The 22,394-nt window shown below is 43.1% G+C and overlaps 1 protein-coding gene across 1 annotated transcript in view; it reads right to left on the bottom strand.

The window, feature by feature from the left end:
• Positions 1–20,285, bottom strand: part of LOC122543352 (protein S100-B-like) — a 22,653-nt gene extending 2,368 nt beyond the window's left edge. Inside the window, exons 1-2 of the mRNA XM_043681939.1 lie at positions 20,199–20,285; positions 10,252–10,401 (exon numbers count right to left, since the gene is read on the bottom strand). Coding sequence (XP_043537874.1) covers positions 10,252–10,383 — 132 coding nt within the window. The 5' untranslated portion in view covers positions 10,384–10,401; positions 20,199–20,285. The remainder of the gene's footprint in view (positions 1–10,251; positions 10,402–20,198) is intronic.
• Positions 20,286–22,394: the final 2,109 nt, after the last annotated feature.

Here is a 22,394-nt window from a genome sequence, read left to right as displayed (position 1 = left end):
CACACACACACACACACACACACCATGGGTGCTGGGGAAAAGAATAAGCACTACCGCAGTTAGGCGGTAGTGTGGGAAAAAAAAGAACAGGAGTGTCAGCATAATAAAAAAGAAACAGGAGTGTCCACACCGCATTGCCCTTTTTTGTGAAGGGCACTGCTTGTCACTGGCCACCCGGGTGTTTTCCTATCTTCCTGGTGGTGGAAATTGAATAAAGATTTGTGCACCTTGTGTCTCTCACTGTGTCTCACACCTGCACACACACGCACCATGGGTGCTGGGGAAAAAAAAGTAAGCGCTACCGCAGTTAGGCGGTAGTGTGAGGGTTAGCAAAAAAAAAACAGGAATATTAGGGGTTCTGTTCAGTCAGAGCTGGCTCTGAGGGAGCTGGATCAGTGTCAAGGACTCTCCACATGTAACTAAAGGGTGACTTGGTGACGGGATACTGGCCTCTGTGGAGTTATTTCAGTGGTGACCAGAGCAAAGCACGCTCCTGAAGAAATTCACTTGTAACAGTCATCTTGAATTGAGGTGAGTGTTTCTGGCATCGTGCCATTATTTGGGAAACTTGACTTGTTCAATCCTGCTGAAGACTGGGCATGGTACATGGAAAGAATACATTTCTTTTTCATGGGAAATGCCATTGAGGCAGATGAAAAGCAACAAGTAATTCTGACAGTTTGTGGACCCGCAGCTTTTTCAGTTATTAGGAGCCTAACTTTCCCTGAGGTACTAAAACCCTTTGAGTTTATGGATTTAGTTAAGGAATATTACAACCCCAAGCTGCACCTCATTCTGAAATGCTATTGTTTTTCTCAGCAATTTAAGAATCAGGGGAATCCATATCATGATTTTTGATTAGGTTTTGATGACTGTCACAGACATGTGACTTTGGTTTAACCCTTAATGAGATGCTGAGAGACCATTTGGTATGTGGGATTAATGATGTTACTGTGCAAAAGCACCTACTAGCTGAAGCCTAACTGGACTTCAAACAGGCCTTACAACTGGTTTTATCCTTGGAAAATGCAGTAAATGGAGCATATGAGTTGCAGAGTATTTAGAGGGAAGCAGACACCCTCTCCAGTGCAACTGAGCTTGGAGAACACCATTTGAGTGAAGGCAATTGCACAGCCTCACTCAGGACATATCCTGAACAGAGGGACTCTAGGTCAGCCCTCAGCAAAACCCCAAAACAAACCCAAGGTTTGGCCAGAAGGTTAAGATTTTCTTCAGGATCCTGGCCAGCAAGGCATCATAGTTGCTGCCGGTATGCGGACTTGAGGAGAGAGTTGGTTTTGTTTCCCCTCTGAAGAAGGGTTATACCCAAAATGTGACTTCTCCACCTGATGCTACCTGGCTTGCTGTGTTCATCTAACCTCCTGCCTGTCTACATGCGGACTTGAGACAGCAAAGGAGACCCACTAGACCAAAATTGATTAAGAGAACACATAGGGTGGTATCTAGGAGAGTCAACACCCTGGAACGTCAACCTACATCCGATGTGGGACAGTGAACTTGCTTAACAACATCCAAATCAGAACCAATCAAAATAAATATCTGGTTAAATGGAGGATGATATTAGCACAATCGTATCAGTGACTGAAGAACAAATCTTTAACAGAATTCGCTCTGGACGCCAACCCTTAAGTTTGCACAAGGCCTCGTTTAGACTGAGAACCTTTAGAGATTAAGGGTACAACTTCAGTTCGGGTCTCTTTGCCACTGATTGTGGTAAAAGGCTCGGGCTCAAGCCTGATGGGTCGAAATTGGTTGAGAAATATTCACCTTGATTTGAAAATGACTGCCTGACTGAAGTCCTTATTAAATACCTGGAAGTTTATCAGGAAGGTTTAGGGACTATCAAAGGAGCCGAGGCCACCTTACATATTGACCAGGAAGCAATTCCATGATGCTGCAAGGCCCACCAAAAGTAGAAACAGATATCAGGAGGCTGCAAAGCGAAGGAATCATCAAACCAGTCCAGTTTGTGGAATGGGCAGCACTTGTCTTTCTGACAGTGAAGCCTACTTGGATGGTTCGCTTTTGTGGGGATTTTAAACAAACAGTAAACTGCTTTTTGCAGCTGGATAAATAACCAATCCCCTGTACAAAGGATTTAGACGCAAGGCTGACTGAGGGGCTATCCTTCATGAATACTGGACATGAGCCATGCGTAGTTGCAATTGCGGCTAGATGAGGTTTGTACCAATATACGAGACTGTATTATTTGGGATATTGTCAGCCTGCACCACCTTTCAGCAGAAAATGGAAAACCTTTTACAAGGTCTACCCCAGGTTGCTGTTAATCTAAACGATGTGCTAAGAACAGGGAAGACCAATAATGAGCACTTAGAGAACTTGGACATGGTTCTTAGATGTTTCTCCCACATGGGGATGCCTTAGAAGGGAAAAATGTCTGTTCCAGGCACCCCAATTCCTAAAAAAGGGTCAGCTTTTGAAATGGTTGCATAGCCAAGCCATTGTCTTCAGGGAAGTGAAGAAACAGCTATCATCCTCTCAGGCATTGGCACATTTATGATCCCAAGTGAAATCTGGTATTGACGTGCAATGCCTTCCTATACAGCATCAAAGTGGTATTAGATCATAGGAGGCCCAGTGGAGAGGAATGCCCAATAGCATATGCATCCAGGACTTGGGCTAATGCAAAGCATGAATACGCCCAGATAGAGAAGCATGTTCAGCGGTCATATTTGGAGTTAGGAAGTTTCACCAATACCTTTACAGATGTAAATTTGTAATAATAACAGACCACAAACCCCTGCTAGATCTACTTAAGGAGAATACGGCAGAGCCACCCATAGCTTCAGGTTGAACTCTGCACATAACTACAAGTTGGAACACTGTCTGGGAGGCTGAGTAGCGAATGTGGATGCATGAACCCCCTCTCTTTGGCAGATACACCAGTAGTGGTAGAGTCCATAATGGTTTTAAATTTTCTGGACACACTTATAGTCACAGCTGACAATATCAGATTTTGTACGCAGAACAATCCAGCCCTGGCAAAACTGAAACAACTGTTGGTAATGGGGGAAACCAAAGAACCGTCACAACCCGAATTGAAAACGTTTTGGACACCAGTTCACAGTAGGGGATAATCCCCATATTATTATGGGGATTAAGAATGACTGTACCAAGCAAAGTTTGCTGCCAGATACTGGCTGAACTCCACCAGGAGTTTCCAAAGGATGTCGGTGAGAAGCTATGTCTGGTGACCAGGATTGGATGCATGCTGGTGAGGCAGTGCCCAGATCGCCAGCAAGGACAAAAATTCCTGGCAGCAGAGCCCCACATTCATGGGAATGGCCAGGTAAACCCTGGACTCGATTACACATCGACTATGCCGACCCTTTTATGGGCTCAATGTTCTTAGTCATTGTGGATGCCAGTTCAAAGCAGCTGGACATGCATAGAGTCATACACAGGGACAACAATAGAAAAATTGCATGCATGTTTTGTAATACACAGACTCCCAGAAGTGTTGGTCACAGATAATAGGCCTCCGTTTACTAGCAGGCAATTTGAGTACAGTCAGTTCTGCTATAACGTGTCTTTCATTAATGCAGGTTGGCTGTAGTGCAATTGGTGAATAGGGAACACTGTTTCTAAAACGTGAACTTGTAAAACGTGTTTGGTTATAATGCGATTAGATTACTAACACTTATGTATTATTTGTATTGCACAATTTTTGTGTAGCGCAGGGTCACATGGGAACGTGACTATCGTGTTATAGAAGGAATGACTCTATTTCATAAAGTCAAATGGTATTCATCAAAAAAACTACTGCTCCATATCATCCAATGGTCTGGCAGAAAGTGTAGTCCCAACTTTGAAGGCAGGCTGAAAGAAATGGCCTATACCTTCACTACATACCAAACTGTCCAGGATCCTATTTGATTATCAGACCACCCCTTATGCAAATACAGGGATAGCTCCAGCAGAGTTGCTTATGGGGAGAAGACTTCGCACCAGGTTAAATCTGATCCTCCTGCTCCTAGGGCAGGGGGTGAAATGCCATCAGGAACACCAATGCTGGATACAAGACTCCTCTAAGCGAGAGAGACAGTTTCCTGCAAGGGGTGAAGTTTGGCGTAGAAACCATGGGAATGGCCCTACATGGGTGAGAGGCGTGGTTGACATGAGGTCAGGTCCAGTGACATATAAAGTTTGGATAGATGAGATGGTTCTGAATAAGCATGTGGGCCACATGAAAGCTGCAAATTCGCAAACATGCAGGAGCAAAACCTGCCTACCTCAGAAGATTCGGAAAGGCTGTTAGAACCTGTGTGTTCTCCCTCTCTGTCAAGCATTGAAGAGATCTTGGAATCGGAGATGGACACGGTAGATCTCCCAGCCCCAACACATTTGTCGCCTGAAGAGGATGAATTTCTTCCAAAATGCTCTGGGCACAAGAAGCGAACTAATGTGTGTTAAACACCGTCTATATCCGAAGCAAAGTTGGAGGAACCTGACCCAATATTAAGATGCCCCAGGAAGAGATGGTCAAGAAAGACATGGCCGATGACCTCAGACTCTGAGGGAGAGGGATGTAGTGATTATAACAAGGTCAGTTAGGTGGACGTCAAGGAATATGAGTTCCCTTATTGAACCATATTAACAGCCCAATCAGGGAGCCCTGGCTGACAGATTAAAACCAGAGTGTCAGACATTCTGGCACGCAGAGAGCTGGCTCTGAGGGAGCTTGCGTCAGTGTCAAGGACTTCCCATGTGTGAATAAAGGGTAACTTGATGATGGGATACCAGCCTCTGTGGAGTTATTTCACCAGGGCTTTCCATATTGTTTCATTTTGCTTGATGTGAAGGATCAAGGGTACCATTACGGATATGCTCCAATTTAGACAGTCACCATTTTTTATCCGCTTGTTCATCTGAGATAGGATCTACGATTGGAGGAGTCCTTGACAGGGAAGAGCACAATTACAATGGTGTGACTGAGCCCAACACGAACAACAGCCTCCAGCAACTGCTGTACAGTCTCCAGAGGGAAAAGCAGCATGTGCAGATCATCCAAGGAGACAGGACAGTGAACCAAACCCTTGAATCTACTGGCTTCATTATCACCGTCACTTGCATTCTCAGGAACCAAGCAAAGATGAGGACTAAGAATACCCCAGGTCATCATCACTGAACTGGATCATCTGCTGGAACAGAATGTCCACTCAGAAGAACCATCCCATCCCATCCCAGTGCCCATTAAGATTACATCTGCCCTGAAATGTTATGTCAGCGGCTTGTTCCAAGGAACAACTGGAGACATTTGGGGCATCTCCCAGGTCATGGTCCAAAATGGATCTGGGCTGTCGGTGTTGCAGTTTCTCCAGATTACACCAGTTTATATCCTTTCTCCACAGTGAGGTGAGTGAAACAACTCAGGCACTGGCTACATCTGCCCTGAAATGTTATGTCAGCGGCTTGTTCCAAGGAACAACTGGAGACATTTGGGGCATCTCCCAGGTCATGGTCCAAAATGGATCTGGGCTGGCGGTGTTGCAGTTTCTCCAGATTACACCAGTTTATATCCTTTCTCCACAGGTGAGGTGAGTGAAACAACTCAGGCACTGGCACTGTCTAATATCGCTGGCTTCCCCCAGCAGCCAGGCACTATAGACTGCAGGCTTTGAGACCTCAGCTCTATCACTATCCTGCAGCAGTCATCGATGGAAAAGCCTTCCACTCCATCAATATCCAGTTTAACTCTGACCATCCACACCAAATTCCAGTGTTGTCCACCAGGTATCCTGTAAGCTGCCATGGTGTGAACGCACTGGAGAACTCACAGGTTCCTGTATCATGAAGATGAGATCTTGATGCCAAGACAAATCCAGTGGGCCTTGCGTTTTAGCCCATAAAGAATGTTTGCATCATTAATATTCACAACTGGAGCAGACAAAAGTGGGGTGGAGATGCTGGATGCAGAAGAAATTGGGCATTGAGAGCCATTTGTTGGGTTACAGTGGTGCAGTATCACAGTGTAATAGGTCGTTCATGAAATGCTGTGAAGCTGGAATGTAAATATGGCCCACAAAGAATGTTTGCATCATTAATATTCACAACTGGAGCAGACAAAAGTGGGGTGGAGATGCTGGATGCAGAAGAAATTGGGCATTGAGAGCAATCCTCTGAAGAGGAAAATTGACTGAGGGGGACATCCTGGAGACCATGATAGAGTGATGCACCATTAAGTGTGCAAGGTGAGACAGAGTCTATTAAAACCAACTTCCAGCATGAATGAGACATTGTCATTTTTCATATGGCATGCAGTCCCTGCAGCCCACAGTACATGGGAACCTGATTATTTCTGTACTCCTCGAACTTTTCTGTTGCTGAATAAATGTTTCCATACCCATTTGATTGATTGTATGCGTGGTATCTTTGGCTGATCCCACCTTAAAGTATTTGAACCTCTTCACCGTTTGCAAGAAAAGATCAGTCAGTGAAACAGGGCAATAGTGTCGCACGGCACTGAGGCTAGATTGCTTTTAAGGCTTCAGTCGAGATGCGAGTGTTGTAGAATACATTCCCTCCTGAGAGGCAGTAGGTTGGTAGCAATCGTGAGGCAAATTCTTTTCACCCTTCCATCATCGTTTTGCTTTCAATATTTCAGAATTCACTTGGCCTGTTAAATTGCCCTGAAGAATTTGAGCATCCTACAGGACGGTGTTTAACCGGAGAGAGGGTGTTGTTCAGCTTCTCTCAGCAGCCCAGTGAACTAGGAGGGAGAGTGGAGATGTGTACTTCCATTGCACACTGGCCACTCTTCAATGACAATGTGCTCCCTTGAAAAGCTGAAAGGCAGAATTTAACATTGCCTGCAGAGATCTGTGCAGTTATCACTCATTCTGCACTTTCACTCAAGTTGTGTGCCATTATGGATGGAACAATCAGGCTGAGCCCCAAAACAATCCTTGCATATTGCTTTTAGCCTTAGTATTGTTCACGTTGAAGTTCAGCCCGTTGGCTGCAGTAAAAACATGATGGTACAAAGCTTCTCGTTGTCTGCTGAAATCTGCAACCAAGGGAGTCAGTTGCTTGAGAGAGATGAACAATGCTTGGTCATTGCAACTTGGGAAAGTCTGAAAAGGCTGCTCATTACATCAAACAGGAGCAACTTCACCCATTCGGAAGGCTACAAAAGGACGAGAATAGACGTTTTAAAAGTGCAAGTGAACATACATTAACAAAACTGCAAGGTTATTTAACAATAAAATATTTATTACCTGTGCCACCGATATGACCTCAGTCAGCTTTTCTCTTCCTTTCCCTTGCTTTATGTCGAAGTACAGTCCTGACTTCTGTAGCTGTGGTAGAGGGAGTGTACTCCGTACTTGACCTTATTGTTCTGGAAATCTTGACCAGTCAATGTCAAGAGTGTTTGGGTTTAAAGTGCCTGGGCCTAATGAAATACAGGCTCACCTTTATAGGCTTAGATTTCTACATGATTCAGTGTCACAGGCAATGGGAAGGTGGCGGGCTGGACATTCGAGAGTGTCCTGAGAGGAAGTTTCTGAAGGTCTTGCGTCTGCTTCCCCCCCCCCCTCCTTCCCCCAGGGTTATCTGCTGTCACCACCTTGTTTCCCTGAGAGGAAGGAGGCACCGAGAATGATGTTAAGGTTCTCCACCTTCTCACCTTGCCATTAACACTGAGCACCTATGGCTACAGTGATGGAGTGCAGGAGTGCAGGTCTGTGTGCGTATCCAATAGACACTGAGTGTGCTGGACCTAGCTCTGCATGGCGGACAGACACGCATGTTGGAGCCACCATGGTACTGATAACATTGGATTCCTCCATTCTTCCATCCAGGTTCCTGATTGTCGTGGACAAAGTAGCCTGAGCCTCTCTGTCCATTTTGACAAAATCATTAATAGCCAAGACTTCTGCCTGAAGTGTCTGGTCTCTGGCAGTCCTCTGAGTGCCAGAAACCTGGGCATTTCTTCCTTGCCCACCTGTGGAGATGGGGCAGTGATGTGTTCACCAGATCGTGCTCCCAAATCTAATCGAGAAAGAGAAATCACCAAGGTAACAGTATCTGATCTGGGGGTGGGTGGGGTGGGGGGGAAAAACAGGTGAAAGCCTTGCTGGTACATCTCCAGGGGTTGAGTGGCTTCTTCCTCAGAGGTTGAGGTGGGCGTGAGGGTTAGCAGTGCTGCTTTCTATGTGTGGTGGTTCACTGGGTCCCAATAGTACCTGCATAAGAGAAGAGGGAATTAGATGTGAAAAATGGGCAAAGGCTTGTTTAGGACAAGAATGAGTTAGCATTGGCGTTAACAAGAGAGCAGTGCAGGACAGCCCAATGAAGCTTACTTTGTTGGTTGCTCATGTCTGGTACCCCACCTTCTTCTCCAGCCAAATGCAGCATTTTCCCCTCATATGGGATGAGAAATATAATATCCACCACTGGTTTCTGCCCTCTCTACCCAGTTAGGAGATATTTCTTTTCTGCACAAGCATATAAAGAGAGGAGGAGTATGATGGATGTGGATGGGAAAACATTAGGGAGGGACCGGAGAGGTGGTGCAGGGACCGGAGAGGTGGTGAGGTGTCTCCAGTGAGTGTGTGGGAATCTCAGAGAATAGGAAGGGTTTGAGGTTTTGGAGGATGGGTTTAGTGACAGCCATTGAGTGACCATGCTGCATATAATAGTGAGAGCTTTTGTAGTCCATTAGCCTGGTGAGAGCTGAGTGCAATGGCAGAGTTAGAGAGAGTAATTGTGACCCTGAGAGTGTGACGTAACAGAGAGGAAATGCTGGCATTTAGGTATTAACTTGCTTTCAGCTGGACATAGCTGTTCAGTGGAGTGGCATCCGTAGGCAGTGTGAAGGGAAAAAGCATTGCCCTTCTCTTGACCATCCTGTTCACCTGCATCTCCAAGTCCCTATCTGCAAAACAGAGTGCCAGCTTCCCTTTCTGGGCCATTTGTTGGGTTACAGTGGTGCAGTGTCACAGTGTAATAGGTCGTTCATGAAATGCTGTGAAGCTGGAATGTAAATATGGCACCAGTGGTGAGACTGTGGCCAAGTGCCATCAAAGGCCAGCACTTCCATCTCTCTTGCTACACGATTCTGGAGTCAGGTGCCATTGAGGTCAGTTGCATAATTAATGAGCTGAAGATGAAAAAGTTGTTTGACCTGGGGCATGGTGGACCGCCCATTGAATCTCATTGAAAACAATCACTGCCAAAACATGGAAGAATTCTGCAAATAGGCAAGTTTAAGTGAGTTGGCATTAATGTGGCAGATGGAAAATAACATGGGAAGTTGTGCCGCTATTCACTTTGTTAGGATGAATAGAACAGTCGTGCATATTTGAAAGGTGTGGAACTGTTAAATGTTCAGAGAGAGTTAGGGTGCCCTTGTATAAGGAACAAAAACGGTGTGAAGTGGCAACCTGCAGTTAGGAAGGTGAATGGCATGTTGCCTTTTATAGAAAGGAGATTGGAGTACAGGAATAAGAAAGTCTTAATACAGCACTTTGGTGAGATCACACTTGGTGCACTGTGTATAGCTTTGTCTCCATATTGAAGCAAGGATATACTTGCCTTGCAGGCATCGTGGAAGTTCACTTGAATGAGAGAGTTGAGTTTTGAGGAGAGATTGAGCAGGTTGGACCTATACCTCGTGGAGTTTAGAAGAATGAGGGGTGGTCATATTGAAATGTAAGGTTCGGAAGGGGCTTGACAGAGTTGACACACAGATTATTTTCTCTGGCTGTACAATCTGGGGTGGAGGGGGCAGTGGGGGGAGCACAGTCTCAGGATAAGAACTTGATCATTTACAATTGAAGTGAGAATAAATTTCTTCACTGAAGGCTGTGAATGCGCAAAACCCTTCCCTAGAGTATTCCACCATGGCTGGAAAGTGGCATTAAGGCAGATCTTGTGATTTTTATTGAATGGTAGAGCAGGCTTGAAGGGCCATACAGTCTACTGTTGCTGCTTGTTTACTTTTGTAGAGTCTGTGTGGTACCTCGTGACAACAGAAGTACTATTTGGAACATTTTTCCGGTATCTCCAGCTCTGGAACTAATGCACAAAATTTCAATTACTGTTAAAAAATGTATCAATGCAATAAAAAGATTAGATGCAAAAAACTGAAGTCCTTATTTGGAGCAACATATCAGATGTACCTTACATGAGCATTCATCCCAGCAGAGTGTCACAAAATAACAGAAATGTTTCATATACAGAGTGATTGCTTAGAATTTCTTCTACCTCAATAAATTGGTTTAACTCATTGTTGACAAGAGCCTTCAGCTGGGTTTTCTTAAGTTTATCTCTCTTGCATTCTGTATACTTGTGAAAGACTTTTATGATAGCAATCATTGCATTCTCCAGGTCAGACATTCTGCCCAGTCAATTTTCCTGTTAAGAAAGAGAGGATTTGGGGTGAGAATGATTTGTATTTCATGATGCCAAGGCTAGAAAAATAATGTTTGTCTTGCTCTTCATATCTAGCATCTGAATCAAATGTTCAAAAGTTGAAATTGGTTCAAATCAAGATTAAAGTCTGCATTAGCATCCCCCAGCAATTTTTTTTTAAAACAAGTGTCACTATGCTATGTCCATTTCCAACACTAGCCACCTTAATGGTTTTTCTGAGAGAAATTTGGGATAAGAGAACAAATTATGGGCTATTATATATTGTTTTAATGTCTCTGCCATTTCCATATTCTCTATTATTATTTCCCCTGTCTCAGCATCAAAGAGACACACTTGTTACTCTGTTCTTTTGTTTATAGTTTTAGAACACATTAACTATCAGTTTCTGTACTTTTTCCTAGTTTACTCTCATCCTTTTACTTCCTCTGATCAACTTTTGGACATCTTTTGCTACTTTCTGAAATCCTCCCAATCTTTGTTGTGTTACTCTTGGTAGTATTATAAGCTTCTTTTAATCTAATACTTCTCTTCGTCTGTGGCTAACTAAAGATATTATGATCACTGGACTTTTTATTTATCAAAGGAATCTGTATTTGTTGAGAATTATCAAATATTTCTTTAAATGTTTGTCATTGCTTATCTATTAACATAACTGAAATCTAATTTCCAAATCTACTGAGAAAATTTGCCCCTTATGCCTATCTTGTTAGTTCACTGTCATATTCTAGCTTCAGACACATGTCTGTTACTTTTGAATTCACTGTGAAATTCAAGTTAACTTCAGTGATGGAGAAGTTTCTAGAAGTTATTTGGTGTCAAATTAGTAATCACATGGAAGAAGTTGGATTGATTAGGAAGAGTCAGCTTGGATTTCTAACAAGGAGATCATGCAGAGAATAGCTGTAAGCTCCAAAATGATATAGATGGGTTGGTGTAGTGGGCAGGAGAGTGGCAGGTGGAGTTCAATGGTGATAAGTGTGAGGTAATGCATTTAGGGAGGTCAAGCAGTAAAAGATAATACAGAATAAACAGGAATGTACTGAGAGGAATAGATGAAGTCAGAGACCTTGGCATGCGAGTGCACATATCCCAAAGGTAGCAGGACAGGTGGATAAGCTTGTAACAAAGGCATATGGAATGCACTCCTTCTTTGGTAGAGGTATAGAATAGAAGAGTAGGGATATAGTGATGAAACTGTATAAGACACTGTTAAGGCCACAACTGGATGTTGTCTGCAGTTCTGGTCATCCCATTACAAGGAGGACGTAATTGCTGTGGCTGTGGAGACAATGCAGAGAAGATTTACTAGAATGAGGCCAGGACTGTAGCTACAATGAAAGAGGGTGGGATTGTTTTCCCTGAACAGAGAAGGCTGAGTGGTAACATGATTGAAGTGTACAAAATCGTGAGGACTAGAGATAGAGTAGACAGGAGGAACCTGTTTCCCTTAGCAGAGATTCAAAAACCAGGGGTCATAGCTTGAATCTATGTGGCAGGAGGGTTAGAGGGGACATGAGGAATAACATTTGTACACTGAGGGTGGTTGGTGTCTGGAATTCACGCTGCCTAAGTTGGTGATGGAGGCAGAGGCCCTAAACTCTTGCAAAAAGTACGTGGATCTACAGCTGGAGTTTTTGAAGAGGTAACCAAAGGTTCGATCAAGGTCATGCTGCTGATATGGTTTACATGGATTTCCAGCAGGTGTTTGATACAGTGCCACTCAACAGACTAGTGAGGCAAGATCTAGGTCATGACAAAAGCATCATGGATTCAAAATTAAGAGTGATAGGACACAGATTGATGGTTAAGAGATATTTTTCAGACTGGTGGAATGTTTGTAGTGGAAAAACAGAAATGATACAGCACAGAAGTGGGCCATTCCGCCCATCTTGTCAGTGCCAACATAGAGACATCCAGATGCCCTTTCTAATCCCATTTTCTTGCACACTGGCCCATAGCCCTGCAGCTTACAGGTGTAGATCCATGTACTTTTTGCAAGAGTTTAGGGCCTCTGCCTCCATCACCAACTTAGGCAGTGTGAATTCCAGACTACTTGAAACAGCTTTATGTTCACAAGGGCAGCCATTGACCATTATCCTTTTACTAAGCCAACTTTAGATCCAGTTCATTCACATTACCCTGTATCACAACCATCTGATAAAGGAGCAGCACTCCAAAAGCTAGTGCTTCCAATTAAACCTGTTGGACTATAACCTGGTGTTGTGTGATTTTTAACTTTGTACATCCCAGTCCAACACCGGCATCTCCATATCATCACTGACCAGTCTGCCATGTGGGACCTTGTCAAATGCTTTACTAAAATCCATACAGATGACATTAACCGCACTACCCGCATTGATCCTTCTTATCACTTCCTCAAAGAATTCAATCAAATTTGTAAGGCATGATCTTTCCTTAACAAAGCCATGATGACTATCCCTGACTAGTCCGTGCCTTTTCTAAGTGAAAGTTTATCCAATCTATCGGAAGATTCTAACAATTTTCTCACCACCAAAGTAAGACTGACCGGCCTGTAATTGTTTGGCATTTCCTTTGTACCCTTTTTAAACAATGGAACCACAATTGCATTCCTCCAGTCCTCTGGTTCCTCACCTGTGTTGTGAAGATTGAAAAATAATCTTCAGTGTATCTGCTATCTCCTCCCTGACCTCTTTCAAAGTGCGAGGGAACAACCCATTTAGCCCTGACGATTTATCCACTTTCAAGGATTCTAACTCCTCTAACTTATAAATGACCTGGAAGAGGGGTTAGAAGGTTGGGTGAGCAAGTTTGCGGATGATACGAAAGTCGGAGGAGTTGTTGACAGTGAGGAAGGATGTGGCAGGTTACAGCAGGATATAGAGAAGCTGCAGAGCTGGGCAGAAAGGTGGCAAATGGAATTCAATGTAGCTAAATGTGAGGTGATTCACTTTGGGAAGGAGAGTGAAGATCCCCAAAGAGTACCATGTAATCTGGTCAAAATAGTTGAATAGCTGATAGTGTGTGTGTGCACTGTAAGACCTGACTGTGTGGTTTGCAACAGTGTTAAATGCTTAAGAGTGTGCTCTTGAAAGTCAGGTATGAGCCCAGAGTGATACAATGGTTGGGATCTGAGATTTAGAGATGTGGTGTTTAATCAGTCTGGAGATATTGTTACATTTGGCAGGGTATGGCATTTAAATAAATATTCATTGTATATGTCTAGTTGTGTAATGTCATTACCATTCATATCGTTCATGGAATGCCCTGCCAGTAGCAGTGGTGGACTCTCCCTCTTTATGGGCATTTAAGCGGGCATTGGATAGGCATATGGAGGATAGTGGGTTAGTATAGGTTATGTGGGCTTGGATCGGCGCAACATCGAGGGCCAAAGGGCCTGTACTGCGCTGTATTCTTCTATGTTCTATGTTCTAACACTTCCTCTCTTGTTATGATTATTTTGTCCAGGATTTCACACTGCTCGTCTTGGATTACTATATCCGCATCATCCCTTTCCTTTGTGAAAATAAAGAATTCATTTAAAATTCGTACCATTTCCTCTGCATCTTCACACAAGTTTCCTTCTTCATCTCTGATTAGGTCCCATTTTTTCCTGATCCAACCTTTTCCTCTTTATATACTGACAAACTATCTTTGGGTTTTCCTTTATCTTACTTTCTAATATTTTTCATTTTCTTTCTTTGATCTCCTTGTTTCTCTTTTAACTTGATCCCTGTACTTTCTACATGCTTATAGGCTATCTGCAGTTTTGAGTTTTTAGTGACTATCATAAACTTTCTTTTTCTGTTTAATCTTCCCCTGTATTTTTCCATAAAACAATGGGGGTCTAGATTTGGCAGTACCTTTCTTATTTTTGGAGGGGACATATCTGCTTTATGCTATAAGGATCTCACTTTTTAGCGCCTCCCACTGGTTTCCCACTGATTTATCCTTTGGCAGTGCTGTCCAATCCACTTCCGCCAAATCACTTCGCAGTTTTATAAAATTTGCCTTCCCCCAGTTAGAAACTGTTACTCCTGATTTTTCTCTGTCCCTTTCCATAATAATTCAGGGCAGCACGGTGGCTCAGTGGTTAGCACTGCTGCCCCAGGGTCCCAGGTTCGATTCCAGCCTCGGGCGACTGTCTGTGTTCAGATATCCTTGTCTGCGTGGGTTTCCTCTGGATGCTCCGGTTTCTTCCCACAGTCCAAAGATGTGCAGGTCAGGTGAATTAGCCATGCTAAATTGCCCAGAGGTTAGGTGTGTTAGTTAGAGGGAAATGGGTGGGTTACGCTTCGGCAGGTTGGTGTGGACTTGTTGGGCCAAAGGGCCTGTTTCCCCACTGTAGGGTATGTAATGTAATACTAAATCTAACCGAATTATGATCATTATCCCCGAAATAGTCACCCACTTGAGGATCATTTCCCAAAATAAATCCAGAATTGCATCTATTCTCGATAGGCTTGTCACGTATTGTTTAAAAATAAAAATCGCTGGATACAATATCTGAATTTTTCACTCTCAGTGCCCTTTATATTGTTTGAAGCCCAATTGATATTCGGATAGTACATATCTCCTCCTGTTATTGCCTCTTATTTCCGACAGGTAAAATTTTGTCTACATACATGTTCTTCCATCTGCCCGTCACTACTTGGGGGTCTGTAGTATATTCTTAGCCATGTGACTGCCCTTTGTTTTATTCAACCCGTAAAACCTCATTTGTTAACCCATACAGTCTATCGTACCTTCTCTCAACTGTAATTCATTCTTTAACCAATACTGCCATCTCCCTCCTTTTTTTGGTCACACACTATCCTGCCTGAAAACTCCACATTCTGGGATATTGAACTGCCAATTTTACCCTCCCTTAGCCAGGTTTCTGTTGTAGCAACATTGTGCTGCCATGTATCTGTCTGTGCCCTTAGTTCACCTGTCTTCTTTGTAATACTCCTTGTATAAACAACTCAACCCCAATTTCCTTTGGATGCTTTTAAACCTAGTTTGTTTTTGTTTTTCCAAGTCATAGAGAGAGAGAGTCATAGAGATGTACAGCACGGAAACAGACCCTTCGGTCCAACCCCTCCATGCCGACCGGATATCCCAACTCAATCTAGTCCCACCTGCCAGCATAATTTTGTAAACCTCTATAAGGTCACCCCTCAGCCTCCGAAGCTCCAGGGAAAACAGCCCCAGCCTATTCAGCCTCTCCCTAAAGCTCAAATCCTCCAATTCTGGCAACATCCTTGTAAATCTTTTCTGAACCCTTTCAAGTTTCACAATCGGAAGGAGACAGGTATTGCACGCAATATTCCAACAGTGGCCTAACCAATGTCCAATACAGCCGCAACATGACCTCCCAACTCCTGTACTCAATACTCTGAACAATAAAGGAAAGCATACCAAATGCCTTCTTCACTATCCAATCTACCTGCAACTCCACTTTCAAGGAGCAATGAACCTGCACTCAAAGGTCTCTTTGTTCAGCAGCACTCCCGAGGACCTTACCATCGGTGACGACATCACTAAATAATACTCTACCTCATGTTTCCTGATCCGAATCTGACCCATCTAAGCTTACTTTTTTGTTCCCATCCCCTGCCATGCTAGTTTAAAACCTCACCAACAAAATTAGTAAAAGCCCCATGAGGATATTCATCTCAGCTCTATCCATGTTCAACCAGTCAGGTCCCACCCTCCACAGATATGGTCCCAATGCCTCAAGAATCTAAGCTTCTTCTTGTGACACCATTTCTCCAGTGATGCATTAATTGGATCTATCCTCTTATACCTGCTTTCGCTAGCACATGACACTGGGAGTAATCCTGTGATTATTACATTTGAGGTCCTCCATTTTAATTTACTACCTAACTTCCTATGTTCAGCTTTAAGGTCCAGATCTCTTTGTTTACCTATGTGTTCCCCAATCACTGGCTATTCACCCTCTCGCTCCAGAATGTCCTGCCGTAGCTCCATGACGTCCCCGATGCTGGCACCAGGAAGTAACATCCCATTCTGATTCACAAATGCGGCCACAGAGGCGCCTGTCTGTATCCCTTACTATTGAATCCCTTATCACTATAGCCGTGCTGATCATTTTCCTCCCCTTCTGTGCAACAGAGCCACCTGTGCTACCATGAAATTGGCTGATGCTGCTTTCCTCTGAGATACCTTTCCCCTCCCTCCCCAGTTATATCCACCCACACTCAATCTTTTAGCTTCACCTACTCCCCATCTGACTTAACTCACTATTTTCACCCAGAGCACTCTTTTTTAGCTAAGCAGCACTCAGTGCAGAGTTCCCCAGGAGTCAGAATTAGGACCCTTGCTTTTCCTAGTATACATTAATGAGCTGGATCTTGGTATGCAGGGGACAATTTGAAAGCTTGCAGATGGCATGAAACTTGAAATTGTAAACTGAGAAATATGAACTCCAAAAGGACATTGATAAGTTGGTGCAGTGGGCAGATAAATGACAGATGAGGTCCAATGTAGAGAAGTGTGACGTGATACACTCTAGTCGGAAAAACATTGAAAGATAATATAAAATAGGGAGTACAATTCTATAGGTGGTCCAGAAGTAGAGGGACCTGGGTGCATATGTGCACAGCTCAATGAAGATCTGTGGAAACAGCTGGAGAGAGCAATTAAGAAAGCACACGGTGTCCTCTGCTTAACTAATGGAGTACAAAAGCAAGGAGGTGGTCCTTTACTTGTATAAGACACTTGTTAGACCTCAGCTGGAGTATTGTGTACAGTTGTCAGTGTCATGTTATAGGAAAGATGTGAATGCATTTGAGAGTGTGCAGAAGTGATTTACAAGCATAGTTCCAGGAATAAAAAACTTCAGTGATGAGGATAGATTGAATAAGTTGAGACTGTTCTCCTTGGAGAAGTAAGCTCAGAGCAGAGTTACAAGAGGTTTTCGAATGATGAGTGGCCTGGATAATGTAGATAGGAGAAGCTGTACCCACTCATAAAAGGAGCAGAATAAGAGGGCATAGATTTTCAGCGTTTGCAAAAGAAGCAAAGGTGAGGTGAGAAAAAAATCATTTTCACAGTGAGTAGTCAGGGTACGAATGCACTGCCTGGAAGTGTGATGGAGACAGAAAAACTGCAGATGCTGGAATCAAAATAGACAGGCAGGAGGCTGGAAGAACACAGCAAGCCAAGCAGCATCAGGAGGTGGAGAAGTTGATATTTCAGGTGTAACCCTTCTTCAGGACTGAGGATGCGTGTGGGGGGAGCTGCAGATAAAGGGGGTGGTGAAGTGGGGATAGGTGAAGACAGGTAGAGGGTACAACCTGGTTGGTCAATGGGAGGAATTAACCCGGTTGGTGGCAGGGAGCAGTAGAAGGGAGGAGGAGGGACTGGGGAGGGAGGTTTTTTGAAATTTGAGAACTCAATGTTGAGTTACCTGCTGGCACACCACCTCCCTCACCTCCAACCAGGGCCCTAAACAGTCCTTCCAGGTGAGACAGAGGTTCACCTGCCTCTCGTCCATCCTAGTTTACTGTATCCAGTGCTCCCAATGTGGTCTTCTTTACAACAGGGAGACCAAAAGTAAACCAAGGGAACAGTTCCCTGAGCATCTCAGCCGGGCCTGCAGGGGCCGACCGGACCTCCCAGTCACCAATCATTTTAATTCCCCTCCCACCCCCTTTCCAACATGACCATCCTCTGCCTCCTCCGTTGCCACAACAAACCAAACCACAAATTGGAGGAACAACACTTCATCTTCCATCTGGGCAGCGTATAGCCCGGAGGACTCAACATGGAGTTCTCCAATTTCAAATAACCTCCCTCCCCTTCCCCTGACTCCCTTTCCAGCCCCTCCCCCTCCCTCTACTGCTTCCTGCCACCAACTAGATTCATCTCTCCTATTGACCAACCAGGTCGCACCCTCTACCTGTCTTCACCTATCCCCACTTCACCACCCTGCCCCCCACCACTCCCTTTATCTGCAGCTCCCCCTTACACCCATCCCCAGTCCTGAAGAAGTGTTACACCCAAAATGTTGTCTTCTCCACCTCCTGATGCTGCCTGGCCTGCTGTGTTCTTCCAGCCTCCTGCCTGTCTAGTTTGGAAGTGTGATGGAAGCAGGTTCAATTGAGGCATTCAGGAGACCATTAGATAGTTCTTTGGAGATAGAAATGAGGTACAAGGAAAAGGCAGGAGATTGGCTCTAGATAATGATGCTCATTTGAAGAGCCAGTGTAAGCACAATGAGCTGAATCGCTTCCTCCTGCATTATGACAATTCTGTGAAATTTATCATTTTAAAGCAGCTGTAACTTCAATATGACAATTTAACCCTGTTTCAAGGCACAAGGAAACATTTAAAATAGCCCTTTCCTGATTGGCTCCATAATATGTTGCGCTTGCAAACTGGCTCAGATGCATTCTATGGAACTACTTCTGTCAATTTTAATTTGTCCATTCTATGAGATCAAACTCCCTGTGGTTTATAAAGCTACTTTGTTACAAACTCCTCCTATTTCTTCATCAATGTTTTGTCCAACAGTGTAACTGTTACAGGGACTCATACCCTGTAATATTCTCACCAGTGTTTTCTCATCTCTTGTTATTCCCAACTCTACCTATCCTGATTCAACGGCTTCCTCCTTCGAGCCAAGATTCTTCTCATTATTTTTCTTACGTTATTCTCAGTGATCAGTGATCCCTGCTTTTCCATTTGACAGTCTTTTCAAAGCATCAAGTCATAGAATCCCGACAGTGCAGAAAGAGGCCATTCAGCCCATCAGGTCTGCACCAACCCTCCTGGCAGCATCCCACTCAGACCCACACCCTATTCCTATAACCCCACATGGTTTTTACCATGGTTAACCCACACATCTCTGGACACTATAATGGCAATGTTTAGCATGGCCAATCCACCTGACCTGCACATCTTTGGACTCCGGGAGGAAACTGGAGCATCCCAGAGGAAACCCACGCAGACACGGGGAGAATGTGCAAATTGTACACAGATGGTTGCCCAAGGCTGCAATTGAACCCAGGTCCTTGGCACTGTGAGGCAGGAGTGATAACCATTGTGTTACCATATCCTGCAATATTTAATTGCCAAATTGATTGCATAGTTTTTGTCTCTCTATAATGGCTTTTAGATTAATTCTGTTTATCTCTATTGGTGCCATTAATTCATCTAATCACCAATGCTTTGTACATTCAAACATTGTGCCTCTAATTTTAACTTGCTACCATTTATCAGTCAATCACCTAAAGCTTGAAGAGGGTCTTAATAGGTGTTGATTACTATTGAAGCTTAACTTAAAGCATGTCATATAATTTAAGTCAAAATACAAATAAACTATAATCTAGCCAATTATATTTTTGGCTCAGGGTCTAAGAGTACATGTGAATGCATAAGAAGGTTTGAATTAATTTACAGTTTCACTTAATGAAATTACTCAATCAATCCTTGATGTTTTATATCCTTCAGCTGTATGCATGAAAAAGTTCAGTAAAACCTTGCATCGTTCGGTTTCAGATCCAGGCACGATATACCCTCTTTTAGCATTTACTAAAATGACAGTTAGCACAATTCTAGCTTGTAATGGGCATGTGCTGCCTGCCATATTGCAGGCTTTATAGCCCTCTGAAAAATAGGTGTCCATGACCAAATTTCAATGCTATTATTTTTGTAACAGTGTCAATATGACAAATTTATTTTTAACAAGGATGAGCTAAGCAAGATACTGAAAGGTTAATTCTGAACTTTGTTTCCTGATCAGCAGTTTTGCAATTTGAATCCAATATTTTAATGCAAAGAACTGTACTCACCTTGTATTTTACTTCTGATCTCCACTTGATGCTTGAGTGCAGTGAGTTGAACTCAACAGCTTTGGTCTCATTTAATTCTTTGCTCTGGGCACGCCCAGTCTGAAACAGCCTTCATTATTCATTGATTCGCTGCAAGAACCAAGTTTTACAATTAATGGCTCTCTACATTTCTAATGTAGAGAGCCATTAAATTGGAATTTGCTGCTAATTGCTTTTAATTTGGTTTTAGGACAATGCTTTTAGTGATTTAATGGATCACTTAGTGTAAAAGTGCATTAGGTACAGGTTCTGCTAAGCCATAATCCAAAGCAAACGTAAAAGGCTATGCATTTCATCAATACATTTAAAGGGAAACTAGATAAGTACAGGATGGAGAAAGTTATAGAATGATGTTAATATGTTGAGATTAAGTAAAGTGAAGGAAGCTTGGGCTGAACATTGTCACTGGCTTAGACCTGTTGGTCTGTTTAGACTGTTTCTGTGTCATAGAATTATTTGCCTTGCTGTATTTACCCATGTGTTATTCAAAAATAGTTCTGAACCTATCCACTGATTATCGAGAACAAGGACTGGACACAATACTAGGTGTAGAATGAATGGAATCAGTCATTACGCTTAAGCAGAGTTAGATGCACATTGATTAGAATACTACTACTTACCCTCATGGATTCAACCTAGACTAATGCAATAACAGTCACTTTTCTCTGCTAATTGTAATTACGCTATTATCAGCATGGTGCCAACAATTTGCTGTGATGCACAGCCTGCAAGCACTACTTTGGGGTTAACTTGACATGAGGAATCTATTCCTGATGAAGGGCTTTTGCCCGAAATGTCAATTTTCTTGCTCTTCGGATGCTGCCTGACCTGCTGTGCTTTTCCAGCACCACTCTGACTAAAACCTTGACATGAGGAATGCCATTTCTGAATTCCACGTTCTGGCATATGTAATGTAAATTTACCTTTATTTTGGAACAATTGAGTGAACAATTGGAACCTCCAACTGCAGAAGCCATAAGCTTTCTAACAATGAAAAAAATGAAACTGCATTAAAGGGTGATTTTCTGACAGTGCAGTTAAAGTACCATAGGGACAGAAGTAAGCCATTTAAGCCCCTCAAGTATATTGTGACATTTAATTAGATCAGGGCTGATCTTGACCTCAACTCCATTTAATTCCTTTTGTTCCAAAGACTTTGATACCTTATCCCACAAAATTCTATTGATCTTAATTTTGAAAAGTTTAATTGATCCAACTTTAGGTAATACTTTGGGGTGTGAGTTTTAAATTTCAGTCCTAATATCTTAGTTCTAACTCTAAGATTATGTCCTTTTGCTCCACATTCCCTGAATAGAAAATTTCTCTGTCTTGAGGAAGAAGAACTTGCATTTGTATAGTTCCTTTAAAAACATTTCAAAGTTGTTTACAGCCCATTAAGTACTTTTGAACTGTTGTCATGTAGCAGCCTATTTGCACACACAGTCCCATAGACAACAGTATGACACTTACAAGATAATATGTTTTAATGATGTTGGTTGAGAGATATATTCTGGCCAGTACTTCGATCTTGCCTGCTCTTCTCCAAATGCTGTCATGAAGTCTTTATCTCAACAAATATTTCTTAAAATGTTATGTTATTTTTGAATATTGCAGAAAAAGAACCATACTTTTTGGCTTTATCTTATCAGACCAGAATTGTAAGATAAGGTGTGACCTTCATGGTAACCTCAGCCATTGTGGGAATTGAACTCACATTGTTGGCATCACTCTGTATCATAAGCCAGCTGTCAAGTCAAGTCAGCTACCTGACCCGCAATTACCAAATCTCACAGGAACAAAATTTATACTGTGTGAGAAGAGTACGCAGATTGGTTCAGGTATTATTACGAAGAATGCACTGAAGAACAGTTAAATTCAAACCAGTGAACTATCCGTGAAATATGATCAAGTGTATGCCAGGACATTGTATGAAGCTAGGGAAGAAATTGCAGAGCCCCTTGCAGAGATATTTGTATTGACAGCCACGGGTTAAGTGCCAGAAGACTGGAGGGTGGCTAATATTGCAGCATCATTTAAAACTAAAAATCACACAACACTAGGTTATAGTCCAACAGGTTTATTTGGAAGCACTAGCTTTCAGAGCGCTGCGCTTTCATCAGGTTGTTGAAGGACGACCTCCTGAAGGAGCAGCGCTCC

This window comes from Chiloscyllium plagiosum, chromosome 43 (assembly GCF_004010195.1).
Source record: "Chiloscyllium plagiosum isolate BGI_BamShark_2017 chromosome 43, ASM401019v2, whole genome shotgun sequence".
In the NCBI taxonomy this organism is placed as follows: Eukaryota; Metazoa; Chordata; class Chondrichthyes; order Orectolobiformes; family Hemiscylliidae; genus Chiloscyllium; species Chiloscyllium plagiosum.
The sequence above is the reverse complement of the archived record's forward strand: the minus strand, read 5'-3'. Positions and strand labels throughout refer to the sequence as shown.